The following is a 21,117-nucleotide window of genomic DNA, read 5'->3' on the forward strand; positions in this document are numbered from 1 at the left end:
TATGTATAAGCATCACGAATGAGGCGCAAGCATTTCAAAATTGTGCTCAGATGTTAAATTTCACAACAGTATCAGTTTGTCAGATTCACAGTACGTATGTTTAAATGTTGTAGTCATACCAGCAGAGAAAAGAATAGAAAACAAGTATTATAACAAAGTGTGAAGCTGGATGAACACAGCTCTGATGAAGGGTCTAGGCCCAAAACGTCAGTTTTTGTGCTCCTGAGATGCTGCTTGGCCTGCTGTGTTCATCCAGCTTCACACTTTGTTATCTTGGATTCTCCAGCATCTGCAGTTCCCATTATCACAGAAAACAAGCATTATATGGTTTTCGAATGATCATTTGGAACTGGCAGACAATGCTGCCATCTCCTGTTAATCTTGGTCAGTGCTGCCAGTTTCCTGTTTTTACTTTTATACCAATTCATGGTTTGAGACTGGCGACATGGTGATTGTGATGTCAGCAACGAATTCTATACCCAACAAAGCAAGCAGAGCTTGTCGTTGAATGTTAAGCATAACACCGTGAAGCCTCATCTTAGCAACTTTAATTCGGCCTCAGAAGCTTGTAGTTTACATATACTGATTTCATGCAATAACAATACTGGATGCGTATATAACTGCATGAACTTTCGGAGTATTCCTTTGACCAGGCATTTTGCCAAATGCGTAAGAACATTTCGGCAAATTGTCAACCAACAGTAAGCAAATGAGCTTGACTTGGAAGTGTTTGTGTTTTATTCAAAGGAAGCCTTAAGGCTAACTTTATAAGAATCGTAAATCAGACTGAGAAATGCAAACTCCAATCCAAATGAATGAAGTTTTTGAGTTGTACAGGTTGGAAACATACTTATATATCAGTATGAACATGAATGCATGCAATTTCTTAATACCTCAGAATTACTGTTGTTATTATTATTCCTACCTCTAGCTGAAGCTCATTGTACTTTTTTCGAAGTCCAGTGACATCTTCTCCAGCCTGTACTTTCTTATACAAGTCCAACTCCGTGTCTAGTAGTTCTCTTTGCATCTAATGAAAGAAAAATTCAGTATTTGCTTAAATCCAAGTAACTGTCTAACTGCAGAACTGTAACTCACTTATTAACCTATGCAGAATTCAAAATTAAGTGGCAAATGAGTCAAAACATGAAAAATTTGAAACAAGATCTGAAGTTTAATTATGCTTTACTTTGGTTATTCAGTTTATCCATAGGCATTCTAGTGAAAAAGAAGGTTCAGCGTTGGGCAGAACTGTCATGACAATGTTCCCTGGTGAGTTTTCTACAGGTTTCTGTGGAAATGTTCAAGGAGTGAACATTATGATGAATAGTTGTTTGGATTGTGGGGGTGGGAGAGTCAGATAAGAATGCACAGCAGCTAAATTTACCAATGACACCAAGACAGATAGCCAAGTTAAGCTGTCGATAGGTTGCAGAAAGTGCATAAACAGACATAGGCAGGTTAAGTGACTGAGCAGGATGTTGGCAGATGGGCTAGGATGTGAGCAAATGTGAACTTGCCCATTATGACAGAAAGGGTGGAAAATCAATCCATCGTTTAAATGAAACAAGATAGTCGCTGGTGGTGATCAAAGTTAATACACAGGTAGAATAAATAATTAGTAAGATAAATGTAATGCTGTCATTTACTGCAAGGAAAATGAACGTAAAAGTAGGGAAGTTTGAATGCATTTGTACAGGGCTTATGAAACCACAGCTGGAGTGCTCTGTAGCAGTTTTGTTCGCCTTATTGAAGGAAGGATGCAAAAGCTTTGGAAACAGTTCACTCAACTCACTCCACGTGACAGAAGTTTAACAAATTAAGCCTGCACACATCAGAGTTTAGAAGAATAAGAGATGATCTTCCCGAAACACAGAAGATCCTGAGGGTACTGGATAGGGGAGATACCAGCAGTATGCATCCTCTTATGGGGAGACTAAAGATCTCCCATCTTAAGACTCAGATTTTTTTTTCCTTCAGGGTTCCTTAAGGCATTCTCTTTCTCCAAAGATAGTGGAGGCTAAATCAAATGTATTCAAGACAGAATTATATAGGGTCTTAACAGACAAGAGTGTCAAGGACTTTGATCTGCAGACAGGAAAATGGAGGTGAGATCACAGATCAGCCATGATTTTATTGAATGGACTAGTAGCCTGGAAAGGCAGAATAACCCACTCCTGCAAATACACTATTATACTTTAAATCAAAATTCTCAACTCGTAAGACATTCAAAAAGAATTCATTAGTTCATAGGTCAGCGCAACATCGAGGGCCGAAGGGCCTGTTCTGCGCTGTAGTGCTCTATGTTCTATTAAACTTTTTAAACTGTTAACATTATTTCATTTTTGAAAACCAAAAATTTGTTATCTAATAACAGGACATTCAAAACGGCATCAAATTAAATACAATACCTGTGCTTTGGTTTTTACTGTTTTGGGAGCAGTAGAGCCTGTTCCACTTGCTTTGAGTTCATCTTGTAGTTTGGTTATACTCTTGGTTAAGGCTTGCAATGTTTTCATAATTTCGGTTTTGTCTTCTGATTTCATCTTTTTGTTTTTCTCCAGCTTTGATATCAAAATCTAAATATTGATTCAAACAGTTAAGAAACTGAGTACCCTGGATCCAACTTTCGCAGAGAGGACACGTTTTATTAAAAACATGGCAGAGATTCTCAACATTACAAACACTCATACTCATGAATAAACTCCACCTGAATCATACTGGGACCCAAGTCCTGGCAAAGCGTGTAACTAAAGCTGTGGGAGGTGAGTTCAGTTGCGTGAAAATTGTGAAAGAAGTTAAAGAGGGGAGAGCTCAGCAGAAGTTATTGAAGTTTCCAGAACAAGTAACAGGACAAAGAATATGGAAAAGGTCAGGAACCTAATTTCAGGCACAGCAGATGAGGGGATAACTTTGAGAAGGAGGGCAGTCAATGCCGGGCTGAGGGTGTTGTATTAAATGCATGAAACATGATAAATGAATTTGCAGCACAGATTGAGACTGGCAGGTATGATGTTGGGGTTATCACAGAGACAAGGGGTTAGGTCTGAGAACTAAATATCCAAGGACACATATTCTATTTAAAGGACAGACAAATGGGCAGAGTTGTCTTGTTAGTAAGAAATGAAATTGAATGGATTAGAAGTAGTAAAATGGAGTCAGAATGTGCAGTGTTTGGGAACAGCAAAAGGGAAAAAGAAAAGACTCTGAAGGAAGTTGCGTACAAGCTTCCGAGCAGTGGTCAGGATGCGGAAAAGAAAAGAAAAATCGGGAGACAGTACCTTTGCAACTTGTTTTTTCTATTAGAAAAATCATGGAGTCTTAAGTATGCAGGTGGATCGGCAAAATCGTGTTGATGGTGAGTCTCAAGAAAAGAAATTCATGGAGTGTCTACAAGGTGGTTTCTTTAGAGTAGCTTGCGGTATAGCACACTAGGAATCAGGCAATTCTGGATTTCCTGATGTGTAATTTGATCAGGGGGCTTAAGATGAAGGCATGCCAAGTGGGCAATGACAATAATATGACAGAATTCACCTTACAATTGAGGGAGAAGCTGGAATCACGTGTAACAGCATTTCAAATGAGTAAAGTTTACTGCAAAGACATGAAGGAGCAACTGACCAGAGCTGATTAAAACAGGGGCCTAGTACGGAAAAGGGTGGAACAGCAATGCTAAGCATTACCAAGGGTATTCAAGAGACACAACAGAAACTCAAACCAAGGTAAAAGAAACATACTCAGGAAAGGACAAGGTCACCAAAGCTGACAAGGGAAGACAGGAGCAGCGTAAAAGAGGAAAGAAAAAGCAAACAATGTGGTGAAGATTATTGGGAAGACAGATTACTAAGAAGCCTTTAAAAATAGCAGTAAAGGGGTGGGGGGGGGGGGGGGGGAATGAAATATTACAATAGGCTAGCTGGTAATGTCAGATATTTAAAACACTTGCAATCATCCCTAAAATCTAAGAGCCAACAGTGGACACTGGACCACTGGACACTGAGCCTGGAGAAGTAATAATGGTCCACAAACAAATGTTAAATAAGCAATTTGCATCAGTTTTCACAGTGGAAAACACTACCAGGATACCAGAACTTCAATGGAGTCACGAAGAATAGTTCAGCATAATGGCCATCACTCGGGGATGGGGGGGGGGGGGGGGGGGGGGGGGGGGGAAGGTGCGAGGGAAGCTGAAAAATCCAAGGTGGACAAATCACTTGGACCAGATGGACTACACCCAAGAGTTCTGAAGGTGATTGCTGAGGAGATTTTTTAAGAGGCATTGGTGGTAATCTCACAGGAATCACTGGAGTAGGGAGGACACCAGAAGACTGGAAAATGGCTAATATAACACCTGTTTAAGAAGCAAGAGAGGCCCAAGACTGGAAACAGTAGGCTATTTAGACTAATCTCAGTCATTGGTAAGATTTGAGAGCCAATTATTAAAAATGAAATTAGTGTACTTGGAAGTCCATGGTAAAATAGGGCTGAGTCAACGCAGCTTCATCAAGGGGTGGGGTCGTGCATGACAAATCTGTTAGAATTATTTGAGGAAATAATCAGCAAGTTAAACAAAGAAAACCAGTGTACATGATCTATTTGGATTTCCAGAAAGCTTTCAACAAGGTTCGGCACAGGAGGCAGCTAAAGATGCCCATGGTGTTATGGGTAAGGTACTGGCATAGATAGAGGATTGGCTGACTAGCCGAAGGCAGAGACTAAGGATAAAGAGGACTTTTTCAGGATGGCAGCTGGTGTCTAGTGGAGTTCCACAGGGTTTGTGTGTTGGGACCAGAACCATTCACGTTACACGTTAAATGATCCAGACGTTGCTAAGATAGTCGAAGAAAAAGGCAGTATCAGGGATGGTGGCAGCTCCGAAAGGACATGGACAAGGTGGGAGAGAGGGCAAAGAAGTGGCAAATGGAATACAATGTGAGGAGGTGTGAGGTTATGCACTTTGGTTGGAAGAAGAGGTGAAGATTACTTTCTACATGGGGAAAGTCTTCAGAAATCTGAAGCACAAAAGGGACTTGGCAGTCCTAGTTCAGATCTCTTCAGGTGAACATGCAACTTCGGGTGGCATTTAGGAAGGCAAATGCAATGTTAGCATTCATTTCAAGAGGTCTACAATGCAAAAGCAAGATACAGCCTCAATAGTACATAAGGCTCTGGTCATACTGCTTTTAGCATATTGACAGCAGTTTTGGGCCCAGTATCTATGGAAGGATGTTGCAGTTGGTTGGCTCGCCAAGCTGGTTCGTTATTCTGCAGGCGTTTCATTTCCATGCTTGGTAACATCCGCAGCGCAGCCTCTGATGAAGTGTCGGTGTGCTTTCCTGCCTGGTTTTTAAACTCTGGGGTCCGTTGCAATGGATTGCCTCACTTTTGGGTTTCCTCCATGGTGGAACGTATACGGGGTCGAGTTCAAAGTGTTTATTAATAGCATGTTTCGTCAAGTGCCATGCTTCCAGGGATTCTTGTGCCTGTCTCTGCTTTGCTTGTCCCAGGATTTTGGTATTGTCCCAGTCGAAGTCGTGGCTCTCCTTGTCCATGCGGATTGAGATGAGTGAGTATTGGTAGTGTCTTTTTGTAGCCAGTTGGAGTTCATGTATTTTTGTTGTCAGTTTCCTTCCTGTTTGTCACATGTAGTGTTTCTCGCTGTCTCTGCAGGGGATCTTGTAGATGACATTGGTCCTGTCCATGGCAGGGAGTGGGTCTTTAGTTTGGGTGAGCACTTGTCGTAGGGTTGTGGGCCACGATGGTGCCCTGCAGTCATTGAGGTCTTGTGTTGAGTTCTGATGTGTTCCTGATGTAGGGTAGCGTAATGAGTGTGTCGGGGCATGCAGAATCTTTCTAATGCTGTTCCTGTAGGCATCTCCTGACCCAGATCTTTGGATATCCATTATCCTTGAACACTTGGAAGAGGTATTCCTCCTCCTCTTGGTGCAGTTCCATGTTGCTGCAGTGTGTGGTTGCCCTTTTAAAAAGCATTCGCACACAGCTTCGTTTGTGTGTTGGGATGCCGTCTGGGCATCAGAGTGGCACAGAAGCCCACATCAACCCTACGACAACTGCTCACCCGAACTAAAGACCCACTCCCTGCAAAGGACAGGACCAATGTCATCTCACAGTCTCTGCAGGGGATCTTGTAGAAACACTACAATCGGACAAACAAGAAAGAAACCAACAATAAGAGTACATGAACACCAACTGGCTACAAAATGACATGACCAATACTCACTCATCTCAATCCACATGGACAAGGAAAACCACCACTTCAACTGGGACAATGCCAAAATCCTGGGGCAGTCTAGACAGAGACGTGCACGAGAATTCCTGGAAGCATGGCACTCCACGAACATGCTATTAATAAACACATTGAATCGACCCCGTATACACTCCACCACAGAGGAAAGCCAGAAGTGAAGCAATCCATTGCAACAGACCCCAGAGTTTAAAAAACAGGCGGGGAAACACACTGACACTTCATTCAAGACTGCACTAAGGATGTTACCAAGTACGGTAACGAAATGTCTGTGGAACAACAACCAGCTTGGCGGGCCAACCAACCTCAACACCCACAACCAGAGTGACAGATCTACTCCAAAACCTTAAGGAAGAATGTGATGTTGGCAGGGTGCAGAGGTGGTTTACAAGCATGATCCAGGGGATGAAGAGCTTGTCACATAAGGAGCAATTGGGAACTCTGGGTCTGTACTCCACGGAGTTTAGAAGTTTAGATGTGTATTAGAAGGACGAGGGGGGACCTCATTGAAACTTACAGAACACAGTGGGGCCTGGATACCATGGACATGGAAGATGTTTCCACTAGTAGGTGAGACTAAGACACAAAGACATAGCTCAAGGGTGAAGGGATGCCACTTTAGAAGTGAAAAAAAGGATAAATTTCTTTAGCCAGAAGGTGGTTAATCTGTGCAATTCGTTGCTGCATAAGGGCTACGGAGGCAATGTCATTGACTTTATTTAAGGCAGAGACAGATAGGTTCTTGATCAATGAGGACATCAAAGGTTACGAGTAAAAGGCAAGAGAATGGGGTTGAGAAATATGAGTCTTGATTGAATGGAGGAGGAGATTCTATGGGCTCAACGGCCAAATTGTGCACTATATCCTCTCGTCTCATGGAATGTGATCCCAGGCATGGGTGCAACTTTAAAGACTTCACGTCTGCATGTTTTCTGTATTAACAAATAGCTATTTTATAATGTGTCCTGTACTGCGATCCAGGCTTCACTTGATCAGACTACTCACGGTTTCCTGATTTTGCACGTCTACATATTCAGTTTATTTAACTTTTAAGAAGTCACTGCATAATTTTAATGAGCTGGCAACAATGAACTGGCATATTGAGTTACTAGTATGAGACCTTTCATTGGATGGGATTAATTTTGTTATCATATCTTTACATCAGAGTTTGGTAAGTGGACAATGAGAAAATAAATGGTTAGACCTGTAACTTTGATTAATCTGCTCATTTTATTCTGAAAATTAGAGGGTTTAAATCGAAATCAAGTAATGGGGCCCAGGACCTTCAAAGCTCCATAAAGGATTTGAATTACTAGACAGCTATGACACTAATTGTGTTTCTCAAAGATGATGTAATTAAGTCAGTATTTAAGTGCCAATCAAACATAAATGATGTTTAAGTGATGCACCTCAACAGGGGTTAGATATGCATTAGCCAAATGGCATGTGTGGTACAGTAGTAATATCTCTGCCCTTGAACCAGGATGCCATCTCTCCAAAGATGCTCAATAAAATTTCTTAACAGGTTGATTAGAAAATATCTATGTATTAGCTGAACAGACAAAGCATGTGATGTGGAACCTTGCAATTATCTATCAAAGTGAACAGTTTTGACAAAATTTCACGAAATATTCATTTATTTAAACATTCTACTGTTCTAACAAGGCAAGAGAAGTAACTCCTCGGATTTATTGTTAAAAATCACATATGGATTCGTCTCCCAATCTGATTCATATAATAACACAAGAAACCAAAAAAGAGGCTTAAACAACCAAATGTTTAATTGAATTTCATATTTTTGCTTTTGCTCCTGACTTCCTTGGCAGAAATGGCATATCTTAGAATTCACTCCTGCTACTTCAATATTATTTTTGATGTCTGAACTTTGGGTGCCAGAAAGGCAAAATAAAATTTTATTTTAACTGGACACCAGAAAAACCCTTTATGTCTCAGTTGGACCTGCCTGACTGATAGTAACTTTTCCAGAGATTGGTAAACACTGAATCCCACCCATCTAGAATCTGGAACAAACTCAAGAATTTATCACAATGGCAAGAAACCTGCTTCTCAGTGAGAAAGCTGCCATCTAAAGCAATGACCCTATTTAAAACACCAGTGACTAGTAGGGGTCTCCAGAAATGTCTCTTTCCATTTGTAAAGATTTGGCAATAGAATTTACGTTCGAAGAGTGGAATGTTATTCTTGTCAGCAGGACCAATACTACACATTACTGTATGCCGAAGAACATGGTGAATAAAAAAGATTCACGGGATTAAGTTTATAATCAATTTGGGGGTAAAGAAAATAGGGCACTTGCTGCAGTACAAAAGAAAATGGTCCTTTCAAAAAGACAGTGATTTAATGCCATTAAGAATTTTGTTCCCTTTACTGTCCAGATGGAGTTAAAGAGCACAGTGTAAATATTTCAGAAAGATACAGACTCAAGCAATTTGATTGAGGTCTATTAAAAAAAATGAAGGGAATTAGATTAGATTCCCTACAGTACGGAAACAGGCCCTTCGGCCCAACAAGTTCATACCGCCCCTTGAAGCATCCCACCCAGATCAATCCCCTATAACCCACACACCCCTGAACACTATGGGCAATTTGGCATGGCCGATCCACCTAGCCTGCACATCTTTGGACTGTGGGAGGAAACCGGAGCACCCGGCAGAAGCCCACGCAGTCACGGGGAGAATGTACAAACTCTGCACAGACAGTCGCCCAAGGCTGGAATCGAACCTGGGTCCCTGGTGCTGTGAGGTTGCAGTGCTAAGCACTGAGACACCGTGCCACCCTAGGTCTGGAATGTTGAATGAAAGATGAATGCTCAAGCAACAAGTGGCTTATTGTCAACGATGTACACCACGGAAACAGAGCATTCGTCCACACTGACCAGATATCCTAAATTAAACCAGTCTTATTTGCCAGCATTTGGCCCATATCCCTCTGAACCCTTCCTAATCATCTACTTATCGGGTGCCTTTTAAATGTTGTAAATATACCAGCCTCCACCACTTCCTCCAGCAGCTTGTTTCATACACACACCACTCTGTGTGATAAAGTTGCCCCTTAGATCCCTTAAGTACTTTATTCCTAGCAATTAGTAAAACGTTGGAACGCATTATTAGCATGTGAAATGCGACTGTGTGACTACACAATTTAGGGTGTTGAGAATTTCCTGCACAAGACACTGAATGCATCATAGATGAGGTCTGAAATGAAGAAATGTGGTTAGTGTGCAGCGCTAGACTAGTACTGATTTGCTAGAGGGATCGGATAGAGATTTTTCATACACCCCAACTGCCTTCACACAGAGCGCTTTGGACTTCTGATCTGGTTTCCCATTCCTTTTATACATGTGTATTTCCTGTAATTACATAGGAAGAAGTGTTTTGGCACGATGCATATAGCACCATGGCTTTATCCATCCAACACTTTTGTACATCCCTGCAACAACTTCAGTACATCATTATATATGTAAATGGAAATTCATCTGTCCTGAAAGCCTATTATTCTGCATACAGCAACTGACTGATCATAGCCAGGTTGCACATGCTTAACGCGTAATTATCCACTCAAGAGGCAGTTCACAGGGACACTGGTGCCACAAAATAGGCATAAATTAATGAAAACATATCATGTAATTTTTTTGATATACAGGTAAAAAGGACTACATGTGTATTGACAAACTACATTCCCTTGTAGAAGTGGAGGATTGCACAGACAGAAGTATCTCAGCACTGAAAAGAATGATCAAAAGCACAGAGAGCAGAGTTTCAACAGATTGATCTCAGAAAACTAAAAATAGATGCAAGACTAAATACCTTTTGTGTTTCAATGTGCTTTTCTAAAATTTCTCGTTTCTTTTTCCGCACATCCTGCTGAAGTCTAAGTGTATCCTGTAAAATGATACAATAAGTTTAAAACCATAAAGGGCTGAAACATAAGCATGGACAAAAACAATACTCCAAAGTGAGGTCGATAAGGAAAAGGTGGGCATTTTTTTGAGAATTGGTTGGGTGTGTGGTGGGTGTGCAATAGGCAACTATTTTGGAAAATGTTTTTAAACATACATTTTAAGTCACGTTTAGAAGCAGGTTACCATATACAATGTGGTCCTTAGGTTCTAATGTTACTTTCATAACATTACTCAGTAGTTTAAGTCATCTTAAGGAAAAATGCTTAGCTGTTCAAGCTAGTAGTGTACCCCCAAAATGGGAAGTCTAAATCAGACTGTGCCATTTCTCAATGTGTTCTCTTTCCAAAGGAAACCTCTACTTTCTGAGCCACTAAAGCAATGTTGTCCAGATATAATTTCCATTCACGTGGCAGATATTAACTTGGCATAAGCCAGAAATAAAATGAAGACAGTTCCAGCTTCACTTAGAAAAACTTCAATTCACATTGTTTTAACGTGGAGATTAAATAGGGGCAGGACACCATAGATCACTGCATATGAGTAAGCATGACGTGCAAGGCAACCCCATTTTTCCAGTGTCAAAAGTCAAGCTTTTGCAATTACTTGAGTACAAGTCAAATTCCCTTCTCCGTTTAAAAAAAAACACTCTACTCTCATTGGTAGTCAAATTTCAATTTTTCATCTCGGAACTTCGTTTTTATTTACCTTCTAATGTAGGTCAGTGCACTGATTATGCAGCGAGCAGTTATGAAGAACACACCCAGAAGTTTCCTAGACATACAGCACCAGACACGCAATACAGAAATGGGTATACCAAGAAAAGGAATGAAGTACAAAGTGGCTTTTCAAGTCAGAAGTTGCAATATTCACTAATTTGTCAACTAAATGTGCTCCCAAAAAGCTACTGCTGGAAGGGAAGGAGAAGGAGGAATCAGCCCTGAAAAAAAAAGTTCAAGGCCAAATGCGAAATAAGAACTGGGTCCAGCTTCTGGCCTGATCTGGATCACAAATAAATGCAATGTTATCACCAAAAACCATTAAGTGGGTTAAATCAAACAAACAGTCTCTCAGAGCTTTCTTCAACTATTTCAAGTAATTGTCTGAAGAAACTAAACAGTTTAGTGTGGTCGCAGAAGATCAAGACTACTCAGACTGCCAAAAGGACCTGTTTCCAACTTTTCATTACTACAGCAATGACTACCCAATATGTCACACTGGCAACATGGATGAAATGTCCATGAATTTCGATATGCCTGACAGCAGCCAAATTGTGCAGCAGAAATGATCAAAACACCAGAACACTTCCCTCTACATTACAGATTGGCAGCTACCCACATCTTCACCAATGGTTTATGTTTTATACCCAGTGATAAATGGATCATCCCCCATTTTTGGAAGCTTCAAAAGATTAACTTAGACACCACAATCTACAGTATTTAATTTGCTAACATGCAATTGATTATATTGTTAAAGAAAGGAAAATGGTAATTAATAAATGAACTTGAAATCAAAAGCGTGCCGTTGATTTTAGGCAAAAAAAAAAGCAGGAGCTGCTGGCAGCTTAGAAATCCAAATTCTTCATTTTCGGCATAATATCAATTTCCTATCCTGAGACACTGTATAGTCATCTGCTCAATAGTACGTCGATAAATTTCAAAGCATGCATCTGTCACAATCCCAACAAACCTGTTTTTTTTTGGGCGTCTCTGTAGAATCTGATGAAACAGGGCCAAATGTTTTTTGCGCTGCCTTTAGGGCAGCTGGATTGTAGACGGTTTTTGTAAGGCCTGTTGTAGTTGATAACACCTGCAGCACAAATATAGTTATTTTCCATTGTAAAAGGAAACAGGGTCAAAATTAAAACTTTGTTTCACAAATACAGCAAATTATTGTAGCCAAGATAATATAAAATGTCACTATAATGACAAATATTTTGGAAGGTTAACTATCTGGACAGCTATCTCACATGATATTGGCAACTACACTTCTACAAGTAGGTTAAAATTGGTTATGGGCATCAAGTTTGTTTTTGCATACACGAAGAACAAGAAATAACAGTGGGTAGTAATCATGCATCAGATTTGCATTAGCATAACGTTCAAAATAAAAATGAAAACAGTTTTATTTTGTGAATGCCAATGGCTCCACCAGTAGTATAAACTAAATTCTACCTTTTCAGTCGGAGCAGGTTCTAGGCGCTTAGTCACAAAGCCAAGCCGATCTCTAACCGACAGTTTACTTGAATTCTAAAGGGAAAAGAAAATTAAACATCATCAAGGACAGAATACTCTCTTTTTTTCAATGAATGTTCAACACCCATTTAGTCGGCTTGGCATACAGACTCCTTTGGAAAATCTACTAATTCACAGATTCTCCCAATGACTCATCAAATTGATTCACAAGATATACCATGTGTGTTTAAAGGGGACTGGATTCAACCATGATTTCGGTCCTCTGTCTTCTGCAAACAGAAATGCATTATAGATATTTGGGTAAAGTACTGGAGGATGCTCACTTTTTCTCTTTTTAAATACTTATTTCTTCACAGTATGTGGTATTATTGGCTAAGCCAACCCTCATCCCTATCTGAACGTCAAAAGAAGGTCCTAGTGACACACCCTCTTGAACTACTGCAGTCCAAATGGTGTGAGAACAACCACACAGTACTGCTGAGGAGAAATCCAGGATTTTGACCCAGCAGAAGTGAAAGAATAGTGATTACAGGTAGTTCTCTTATAACGTGATAGTTGCGTGCTTGTGTGATGTTGCATTATAGGAAATGGCCATGAAAAATCGTGTTATAGGAAAATTGCTACATCTGTACATCAGAAAGTTTGCGTTATCCAAAGAGTGTCCACTATTCCTCAACCGCGTTACAGCCAATTTGCATTAATGGAACATGTGTTATAGCAGAACTACCTGTATTTCCAAGTGTTTGTGCCTTCTCAGGGAACTTGTGGATGGTGTTCCCAATCACTTTCTTCCCTTGTACTTCTGGGTGGTAGAGGTTCAGATTTGCAGGGTGACATTAAAGAGGTTGTGTTGACTTGATGCAGTCTATCTTGGAGATGGCACACATTTCCTTCACTATCAATGCCCAGTGACAGATATGAAAGTTGAAGGTGATGGATGGAATGCAAAAATTAAGCAGGCTATTTTATCCTGGATGGTGTCAGTTTCTCAAATGTTGTTGGAGCTACACAGATCTTTGTAAGCATGGAATACTCAATATCATTGCGCCTGCAGAGTGTGGACAGGCTCTGGGAAATCAGGAGGCAAGTTAGACTGCAGAAATTCCAACCACAGTATTGATAGGACTAGTCCAGTTAAGTTCACAGAAATGTATCCCAGGAAATGAAGAGCTTGGTAAACAAAGGGTCAGACAAGCTGGCATCAGAAAATAAATGTCCTTATGTGGTAACTCTTTCTTTCCACAGATGCTGCCCAATCTTGAGTGTTGAAAGCATGTTTTCATTTCAGAATTACACCAACTGCAGTATCTGCATTTGGTATTACTGAATAGTAATGGCAGTAATATCACCAATTACTGCTGCAACTCAACCAACACACATCCTCTAACTTCACCACAGATCACCAGTCTTCAGAGTGCTTAAGTACCATCATTCATTTCTTAGTGAAATCACTTCAATCAAATTTACTGTTCAAATTAAAAATATTAGTATGGCAACTTCTACTTATCTCATGCTTCAGGAAATACAAGATCAGATTATCAAAAGTCAAAGGTTAGCTTTAAAGACTGTTTGAAAAGAAGCAGAGAGGCAGGGAAGTGAAATTCTGGAAGAAATACACAAAATTCAGTCCTTCCTAAGCAGCTGGAGGAGAAGTCATCGTCAGTACAGCAACTGAAACTGGTAATGTTTAGAAGGTCAGAATCATGTCAGTGCAGATGTATTAGAGGGTTGAGAAACTGGAAGAGCAGATAGGGATGATTCATACAAATAAAGAGTTTGATAGGTTTGAAAATCTTAAAGAATTGTTGCTTGGCCAGGAGCCAATGCTGATCAGCAAGCTTGGGCTAAGATAGAAATTGGGAAACAACCACTATTCAACTGGAATAGTCAAGCCTAGCACAATGCCAAAATGTTGCCATCATGTCAGATTAAACTGGACTTCTGGCAACTAAAAAAAAAGGAACTTGTAACTTCAAAGTATGAAGAAATTTGTGGTCCCAGGAAAGAAATAAGTTATGCAGCAACTTTTGAGTAAATAACTAGTTGGCAAAAGTATTTGCAATGGAGAGAGCAGCTCAGCACAAAAGTCCTCATGAGAAAAGATAAACAAAGGCATACCTTATTTTGTAATAATTACAATCAGTGAAGTGGCCACCAAATATTTAAATAACTACTGTTCCAAAGAGAGATATATGGGTTATACTAATATGTTCTGTGGGGACTGGATGAAAACCATATACCAGAACTAGTCAACTCCATCAGAAACAATACTTGCATTATGAATTAACAAAGATTTGGGATGGATTTTTATGTACATACCTGAATGTTGGCTGCAGGAATGACCTGAGTTTGCGAGGGTTCAACATTTCCTTGTGGTAGGGGCCCTAGTCTATCCTTCACAGATTGTTTGACTGCTGTGAAAGACGATGGCGTGACTGGTTGCTGTAGTCCACAAGCCACCTTCAGAAAAAAAAGTGAATTGAGAAGATGCCTAGAAAATAAAGACCCTTCTATACACCAACTTCAAGTTTCAAATCAAATTTAAATATTATTATTGCCATTATCATAATGTAACAGACTAATTGTTTTAATGTAGAAATATCTGTTGACATGGAATAATTGAAAGTTAACAACTCTGTTAAATAACCTTGTGCCAGATTACCAGTTACAGCCAACTAGAATTGCACTATTAGATTGCAGTAAATTGGTAAAGAAAAAATCATTTTATACCTTTCCTTTGGCACATTTTCCTCGAAGCAAAGAATACTGGTACCACTGTGGTCATGTGACCTCCAGAACCATTAGAGATATTGATACTTATAAGCACTGGATTAAAAACTCAAAACGTGGAAACCAAATTTAAACCGAGCTGGACTCTTCAGTTTGCAAACTACAGAGCTGGAACAGACAGTCTTTGTGTAGCCAGGCCTTGGACAATCTACTTCTCAATGAAAACAAATAGGCCTGGAACTGCCTGGTCAAGTATTAGAGGCCATATTGTTTCAGAATGAACCATTGTTTATACTTCCAGTGAGCCTTGTGCCAGCGCTATGGTTTTAAGAGGTACATTTTGTCCTTTGTTTAGAAGAGAGGCTTTAAGGTAGAGATCCCGAGCTGTCTATTGAAAATTCGTAAACAGCTTGAGGCGCCTTGGGGATCTTTTCTAAAACTGGAACAATAGAAGCAGTCTGAATAGGTATGGTCAAGCTCCCACAGAATGAGGATTTTTAGTTTTAGCTTTCAGCAGGTGCTGTTGGGATCTTGAAGACGTGAAAGTGGTTTTTTGATTCTCTCAGTTATAGCTAAAAGCTGGGGGCTGTCTTCCTTCTGCTGGAGTTGAAAAACAGAGTCTGTTTTTCTCAATTTGCCTTTGTCAAGGGTGTGTTTTTGGGCTGCCACTATATTGGAACAGTTAGTGTTTAGCAGTTAAATAATTTATTGGTAACAAGGTGTAGAGCTGGATGAACACTGCAGGATAAGCAGCAGGAAAGCTGACATTTCAGGCCTAGACCCTCCTTCAGAAATGGCAAGGGGAAGGGGGTTCTGAAATAAATAGGGAGAGAGGGTGAGGCAGATAGAAGATGGATAAGGGAGAAGATACATGGGGAGGAGACAGACAGGTCAAAGAGGCCGGGGTGAAGCGAGTGAAGGTGAGTGTAGGTGGGGAGGGTGGGGAGTTTTGGGGGGGGGGGGGCGGTGTGGAGAGGAGAAATAGGTCAGTACAGGGAGGACGGACAGGTTAAGGGGGCAGGATGAGACTGTCAGGTAGGAAACGGGGGTGGGGCTTGAGGTGGGAGGAGGGAATAAGTGGGAGGAAGGACGGTTTAGGGAGGCGGAGACATGCTCAGCTGGTTTGGGGATGCGGTCAGAGGGGAGATTTTGAAGCTTATTAAGTCCACATTGATACCATTGGGCTGCAGGATACCCAAACAAAATATGAGTTGCTCTTCCTGCAACCTTCGGGTGGCATCGTTGTAGCACTGCAGGGGGCCCAGGATGGGTATGTCATCTGAGAGGTGGAGGAGGAGTTGAAATCATTCGTGACTGGGAGGTGCAGTTGTTTGTTGCAAACCGAGCATAGGTGTTTCACAAAGTGGTCCCCTAAGCCTCTGCTTGTGGAGGAGGCCACAACGGGAACAGCAGATAAAGTATACCATATTAACAGATGTGCAGGCGAACATCTGTTTGATGTGGAAGGTGTTCTTGGGTCCTGGGATGGGGGTGAGGGAGGTGGTGTAAGGGCAGGTGTAGTACTTTCTGTGGTTGCAGGGAAAAGTGGTGGGGCTGGTGGGAAGTGTGAGCAGACAAGGGAGTTAGGGAGAGAGGGGTCTCTTTGGAAAGCCACTAAGGGTGGGGAGGAAAATATGGCTTTGGTAGTGGGGTCAGATTGCAGATGGCGGAAGTGCCAGAGGATGATGCGTTGGATTTGGAGGTTGGTGGGGTGGTACATGAGGACTAGGGGGATCCTGTTTTGGTTATTATTGCAGGGAGGGGGTGTGAAGGATGAGCCGCGGGAAATGCGGTCGAGGGCGATTTCGACCACTGTTGAGGTGGGGTGGCGATATTGCAGTCCTTGAAAAACTAGGACAACTGGGATGTCCAGGAGTGGAATGCCTCATCCTGGGAGCAGATGCAGCAGAGGCAAAGGAATTGGGAATAGGGCATGGAATTTTTGCAGGAAGGTGGGTGGGAGAGGTGTATTCGAGGAAGCTGTAGGAGTCGGTAAGCTTGAAATGGATATCGATTTCCATTCTGTTAAGTTTTCCAGTTGAGTTACATTATTTCAATTTCTTTTTATCTTTTGTTTGTGTTTCAAATAGAATAGGAAAAAAGCGTGATTTGCTTCAAATCTGTTCGATTGATCGTTCAAATTGCACCTGGAATGCAACACTTTACACAACTTTAAAATAAGAAGTAGTTAGGGGCAAGTCTACCTTCTAAATATATTTTGAGGGGATTTAGTCTGGTCACGACAACCTGCTTTGTCAGAAGAATGTTCCACAGGCTGAGTGGTACCCAGCCTAGTAGAAGGGCACAAAGAGAGGAATAAAAGAGAATGGCCTGGAGCCCAAGCTCTCTCTGCTCTTTGCACTTGTCTCAACTGCATCTCCAGACAGATGCCTTGGTGAGATGACCTGAAAAGCAGAACCAGCTCCAGACCAAAGGGGAAGCCCCAAATCAATGCCTGTAGATCCTGAAACATCAGCCAACTCTCAAATACTGAGAAGCAGCCTGTCACAGCCTGACTGAATTGATATTATCAATTTTTTCAGACAAACAATTCAAATACGTTGGTCAGGACTTGTGGAGAAGGTGTAGTGAATCATCAGAAGAATGTGCAGAAATAGGTAGTGAGCACAAATTTAAGACTGTTTACTGAAGTGTCCTGTTATGCAATTGACAGAGTCGAATAGAGATTAATTAAGGAACAACAGCAGAGTCCGATTTGTTTTTCCTTAAGTGTTCAATAAAGCTGTGTTGGAACTTCCCTGAGCCGCCTTCTATTTGGTCGATCTGACTACATAACGCACTAGGGTCAAAAGGGGTTAGGGCAAACTGGTCAAGTTTAGCCAATGTACATTTACCCATTCCTTTCACTTTCTTACATTAGCGTCTCTGGGTACTGAACTGGATCTGAATCCTTGTTCACACACCACTGAGGTGGCAAAAAAGGTGTATGAGAATTTTGACTCAGCCAATAACGTCTGCACTGAGGTTTGGGTACTTAGAAGAATGACACAGGCCTGGGAGAAAGATGTCCGCAATTTAGAAGACCCTAAACACAGCAAGGGAGGCAAGATTAGTCAGATGCATGCAGAAAATATGGTGGTGAACCCTGTCTGTCTCAACCTCACAGGCACCAACAACAACATCCTGTATGATCGAATGAAGGGAGGTGCAGAAACAGGGGAAGCTAGCACAGGAGTTATCTACCCCTAAACATCTCTCCCACAGCGAGTGGTAGGGACCTGCAGCAGAGAGGACCGAAGTAGCAGCTGCCACAGGGAAAATGTTATACTTGTAGGCACTCCAGAAGGCACCTCATCAGCAAGCACTACGAATGGAGTGAGAACAGAGAGCCTGAACATTGCCACTAAAGGGATTAACAAGATCCACTACAGTAAATTTAGTGGGGGAGATACCACACTCCAGCCCCTTGTATCCTCATTTGGATACATATTCCAGAGTATGACAGTGCCAGGCCTCTCCACTTTAAGTTGCATAGGATAGATCAACCTCAGTAAATCGACCCAAATTGCAGTACCCACAGTAGCAACCAGCCCAAGACCATGATGCGAAGAGCTCCATGAACAAAATATTTCAGAGTGCTGGACATTAGCAAACTTACTTCACAGGCAATGCCAGTACAAATTTGCTTTTATATTCCAGGGCCAGCAAACACACGAAGTTGTTTGCCCCAGGGTTTTCAGAACTGCCTCTCTATGTTTCATCAGAGACTAGTTAAAGGATTGAAAACGTTTTCCCAACTGGAGTGCTTAACATAACATGTCGACAACTTCCTCTTACAGACTGATACGAAAACATTACATTTACGATTTCTGAAGCAACTATTATAGGCCAAACCAAACAAGTTACAAATTACAAGGTCCCGGTCCCATACTTGGAAACCATGATCGCTTTGCAAAGGTAGAATATGCTGGAATACTCCAAGCTAGGAGGTAACAAAAGCTGAAGCATTCAGCAGCATGAGACCAAGTAGAGTGAAGCAGAACAATTAGAGGTGGAAATAGGTAGTCCTAGACACATGCAAGGCGAATTGAAAGCTCATGTTAGGATCAGAGATGACATCACAGTTGTGAACGGATTGATTGTTGTCCTACTTCCTGGCAATGGACTGTGTTAGTAGTTAGAGAAAGGAATTTGGAGCTGGAACCAAAAATAGTAACTTTATTCTTGCCAATATTTAATTGGAAAAAAATTCTGCTCATCAAGTACTGCATATTGTACAAGCAGTCTAATAATTTAGCAATAGTGGAGGAATTCAGTGTTGGAGGAGAGGTCAAGCTGTGTGTCATCAGCGGACATGAAAAGTAATTTCATCTATGAATCAAGTCACCGAGGGGTAATTTGTAAAATAAGGTTTAGTCCTTGGGGATACCATAGGAAACAGTGCAGCAACAGAAAGAATAACCAGTACTAGCGGTTCTCTGGCTATGATTAGATCGATAAGAATGGAACAATGACAACAGTCCCAGATAGACAATAGTGGAGAAGTGTTGCAGTGGGACGGTTTGGTCAATGGCTGCAGAGAAACTGCGCAAGATATACAGGGAAAACTTAACTTTGGTGACAATCATACAGGATACCATCTGCAAATTTGATGAAAACTGTTTCAGGACTGAGACTGTGAAGAAACCTGATTGGAGGGATTCGAACATGTACTCCTAGGATTGTAAAGGCGAATTTAGGAAGGGACAATGCACAGAAGGATTTGAAAGGGAGGGTGATGAGACAGTAATTAGCAAGAACGGAAGGGTTAATGACTGCTTTTTGGGGAGGGGCAATGTTGACAGATTCAAAGGCGAGAGGAATAGCACTGAAGAGTAAAGTGTTAACAATATCAGCTAACTTGGGGGTCAGAAGGGAAATCTAGGTCATCAGGAGTTTTGACAGACTGAATGAGAGAACTCATGGACAAGATGAGCTCAAAGAGGTCATGAAAGAGTTGGAAAATAAATTTGAGAAATGGTTCAAGGACACGGTGAGATGTTAATGGGATAATATCCCATTAATTGTTTTGCTCCTTATTTCTTACACAGGAGTGTGTGGAACCTGCCTTAAACTTCCTGCCCGAATAGGATAGGGTGGGAAACGTTTGTATAAGTATGAGACTTCTGTGCTTCTGTAAAGGGAAAAAACTTTTGTGAAGGTATGAAACTTCTGTTCCTATTGAAGTGGCCACGCCAGTGATGTTGGTTCAAGCCAGACACTTCGGCGACTTGAAATCGCATCTTGTCATTATCAGTCACTCGTGAACGATCAATGCTGTATCCTGCTCTATGTTCCAAATAATTGTTTTATCTATCAGCCAATTCATAGAGTATAAAAAGTGGGGGCTCTCTGCTGTTTGGGGAGAATCACTTATGAAACTCAACGCTCTGTGCTGGGTTGAGTACTGTGATCCTCCACAGCTTGTACTTGCTTAATAATAAAGGCTTGTGTTTTTGTAGCCAGGTCAGTGTCTTGTTATTGCATCAAGTTCGCAAGGGTCTCCGAAAAACAAACCTAACAACTGCAGAGAGATTCATTAAACAAAGTTTGGCAAGGCGGGCTTTGAGAATGGACAGAAGTGAAGAGACAAATGATTGGATTTTCTCAATCTTAGTGAAAGGTACTTAAATCACTTTTACTCGTCAGAAGCAATGATGGAGGGGATGGGCAAGACGGTTTATGAACATAGAACATAGAGCATTACAGCGCAGAACAGGCCCTTCAGCCCTCGATGTTGCACTGACCTGTGAACTAATCTAAGCCCATTCCCCTACATCATCCATATGCTTATCCAAGGACTGTTTAAATGCCCCTAATGTGGATGAGTTAACTACATTGGCAGGCAGGGCATTCCATGCCCTTACCACTCTCTGAGTAAAGAACCTGCCTCTGACATCTGTCTTAAATCTATCACCCCTCAAATTTGTAGCTATGGCCCCTCGTAGAAGCTGACATCATCATCCTCGGAAAAAGACGCTCACTGTCCACCCTAACTAATCCTCTGA

General features: G+C 41.3%; 1 protein-coding gene across 8 annotated transcripts in view; it reads right to left on the bottom strand.

The window, feature by feature from the left end:
- rbm26 (RNA binding motif protein 26) overlaps window positions 1–21,117 on the bottom strand; it is an 89,633-nt gene that overhangs the window by 27,279 nt on the left and 41,237 nt on the right. For all 8 annotated transcript variants that reach the window (XM_059646513.1, XM_059646514.1, XM_048532699.2 and 5 more), the window contains exons 13-18: window positions 14,699–14,839; window positions 12,359–12,433; window positions 11,874–11,993; window positions 10,093–10,167; window positions 2,412–2,579; window positions 926–1,030 (exon numbers count right to left, since the gene is read on the bottom strand). In XM_059646513.1, coding sequence (XP_059502496.1) covers window positions 926–1,030; window positions 2,412–2,579; window positions 10,093–10,167; window positions 11,874–11,993; window positions 12,359–12,433; window positions 14,699–14,839 — 684 coding nt within the window. The remainder of the gene's footprint in view (window positions 1–925; window positions 1,031–2,411; window positions 2,580–10,092; window positions 10,168–11,873; window positions 11,994–12,358; window positions 12,434–14,698; window positions 14,840–21,117) is intronic.

Source organism: Stegostoma tigrinum, chromosome 6 (assembly GCF_030684315.1).
Source record: "Stegostoma tigrinum isolate sSteTig4 chromosome 6, sSteTig4.hap1, whole genome shotgun sequence".
NCBI classification, from domain to species: domain Eukaryota; kingdom Metazoa; phylum Chordata; class Chondrichthyes; order Orectolobiformes; family Stegostomatidae; genus Stegostoma; species Stegostoma tigrinum.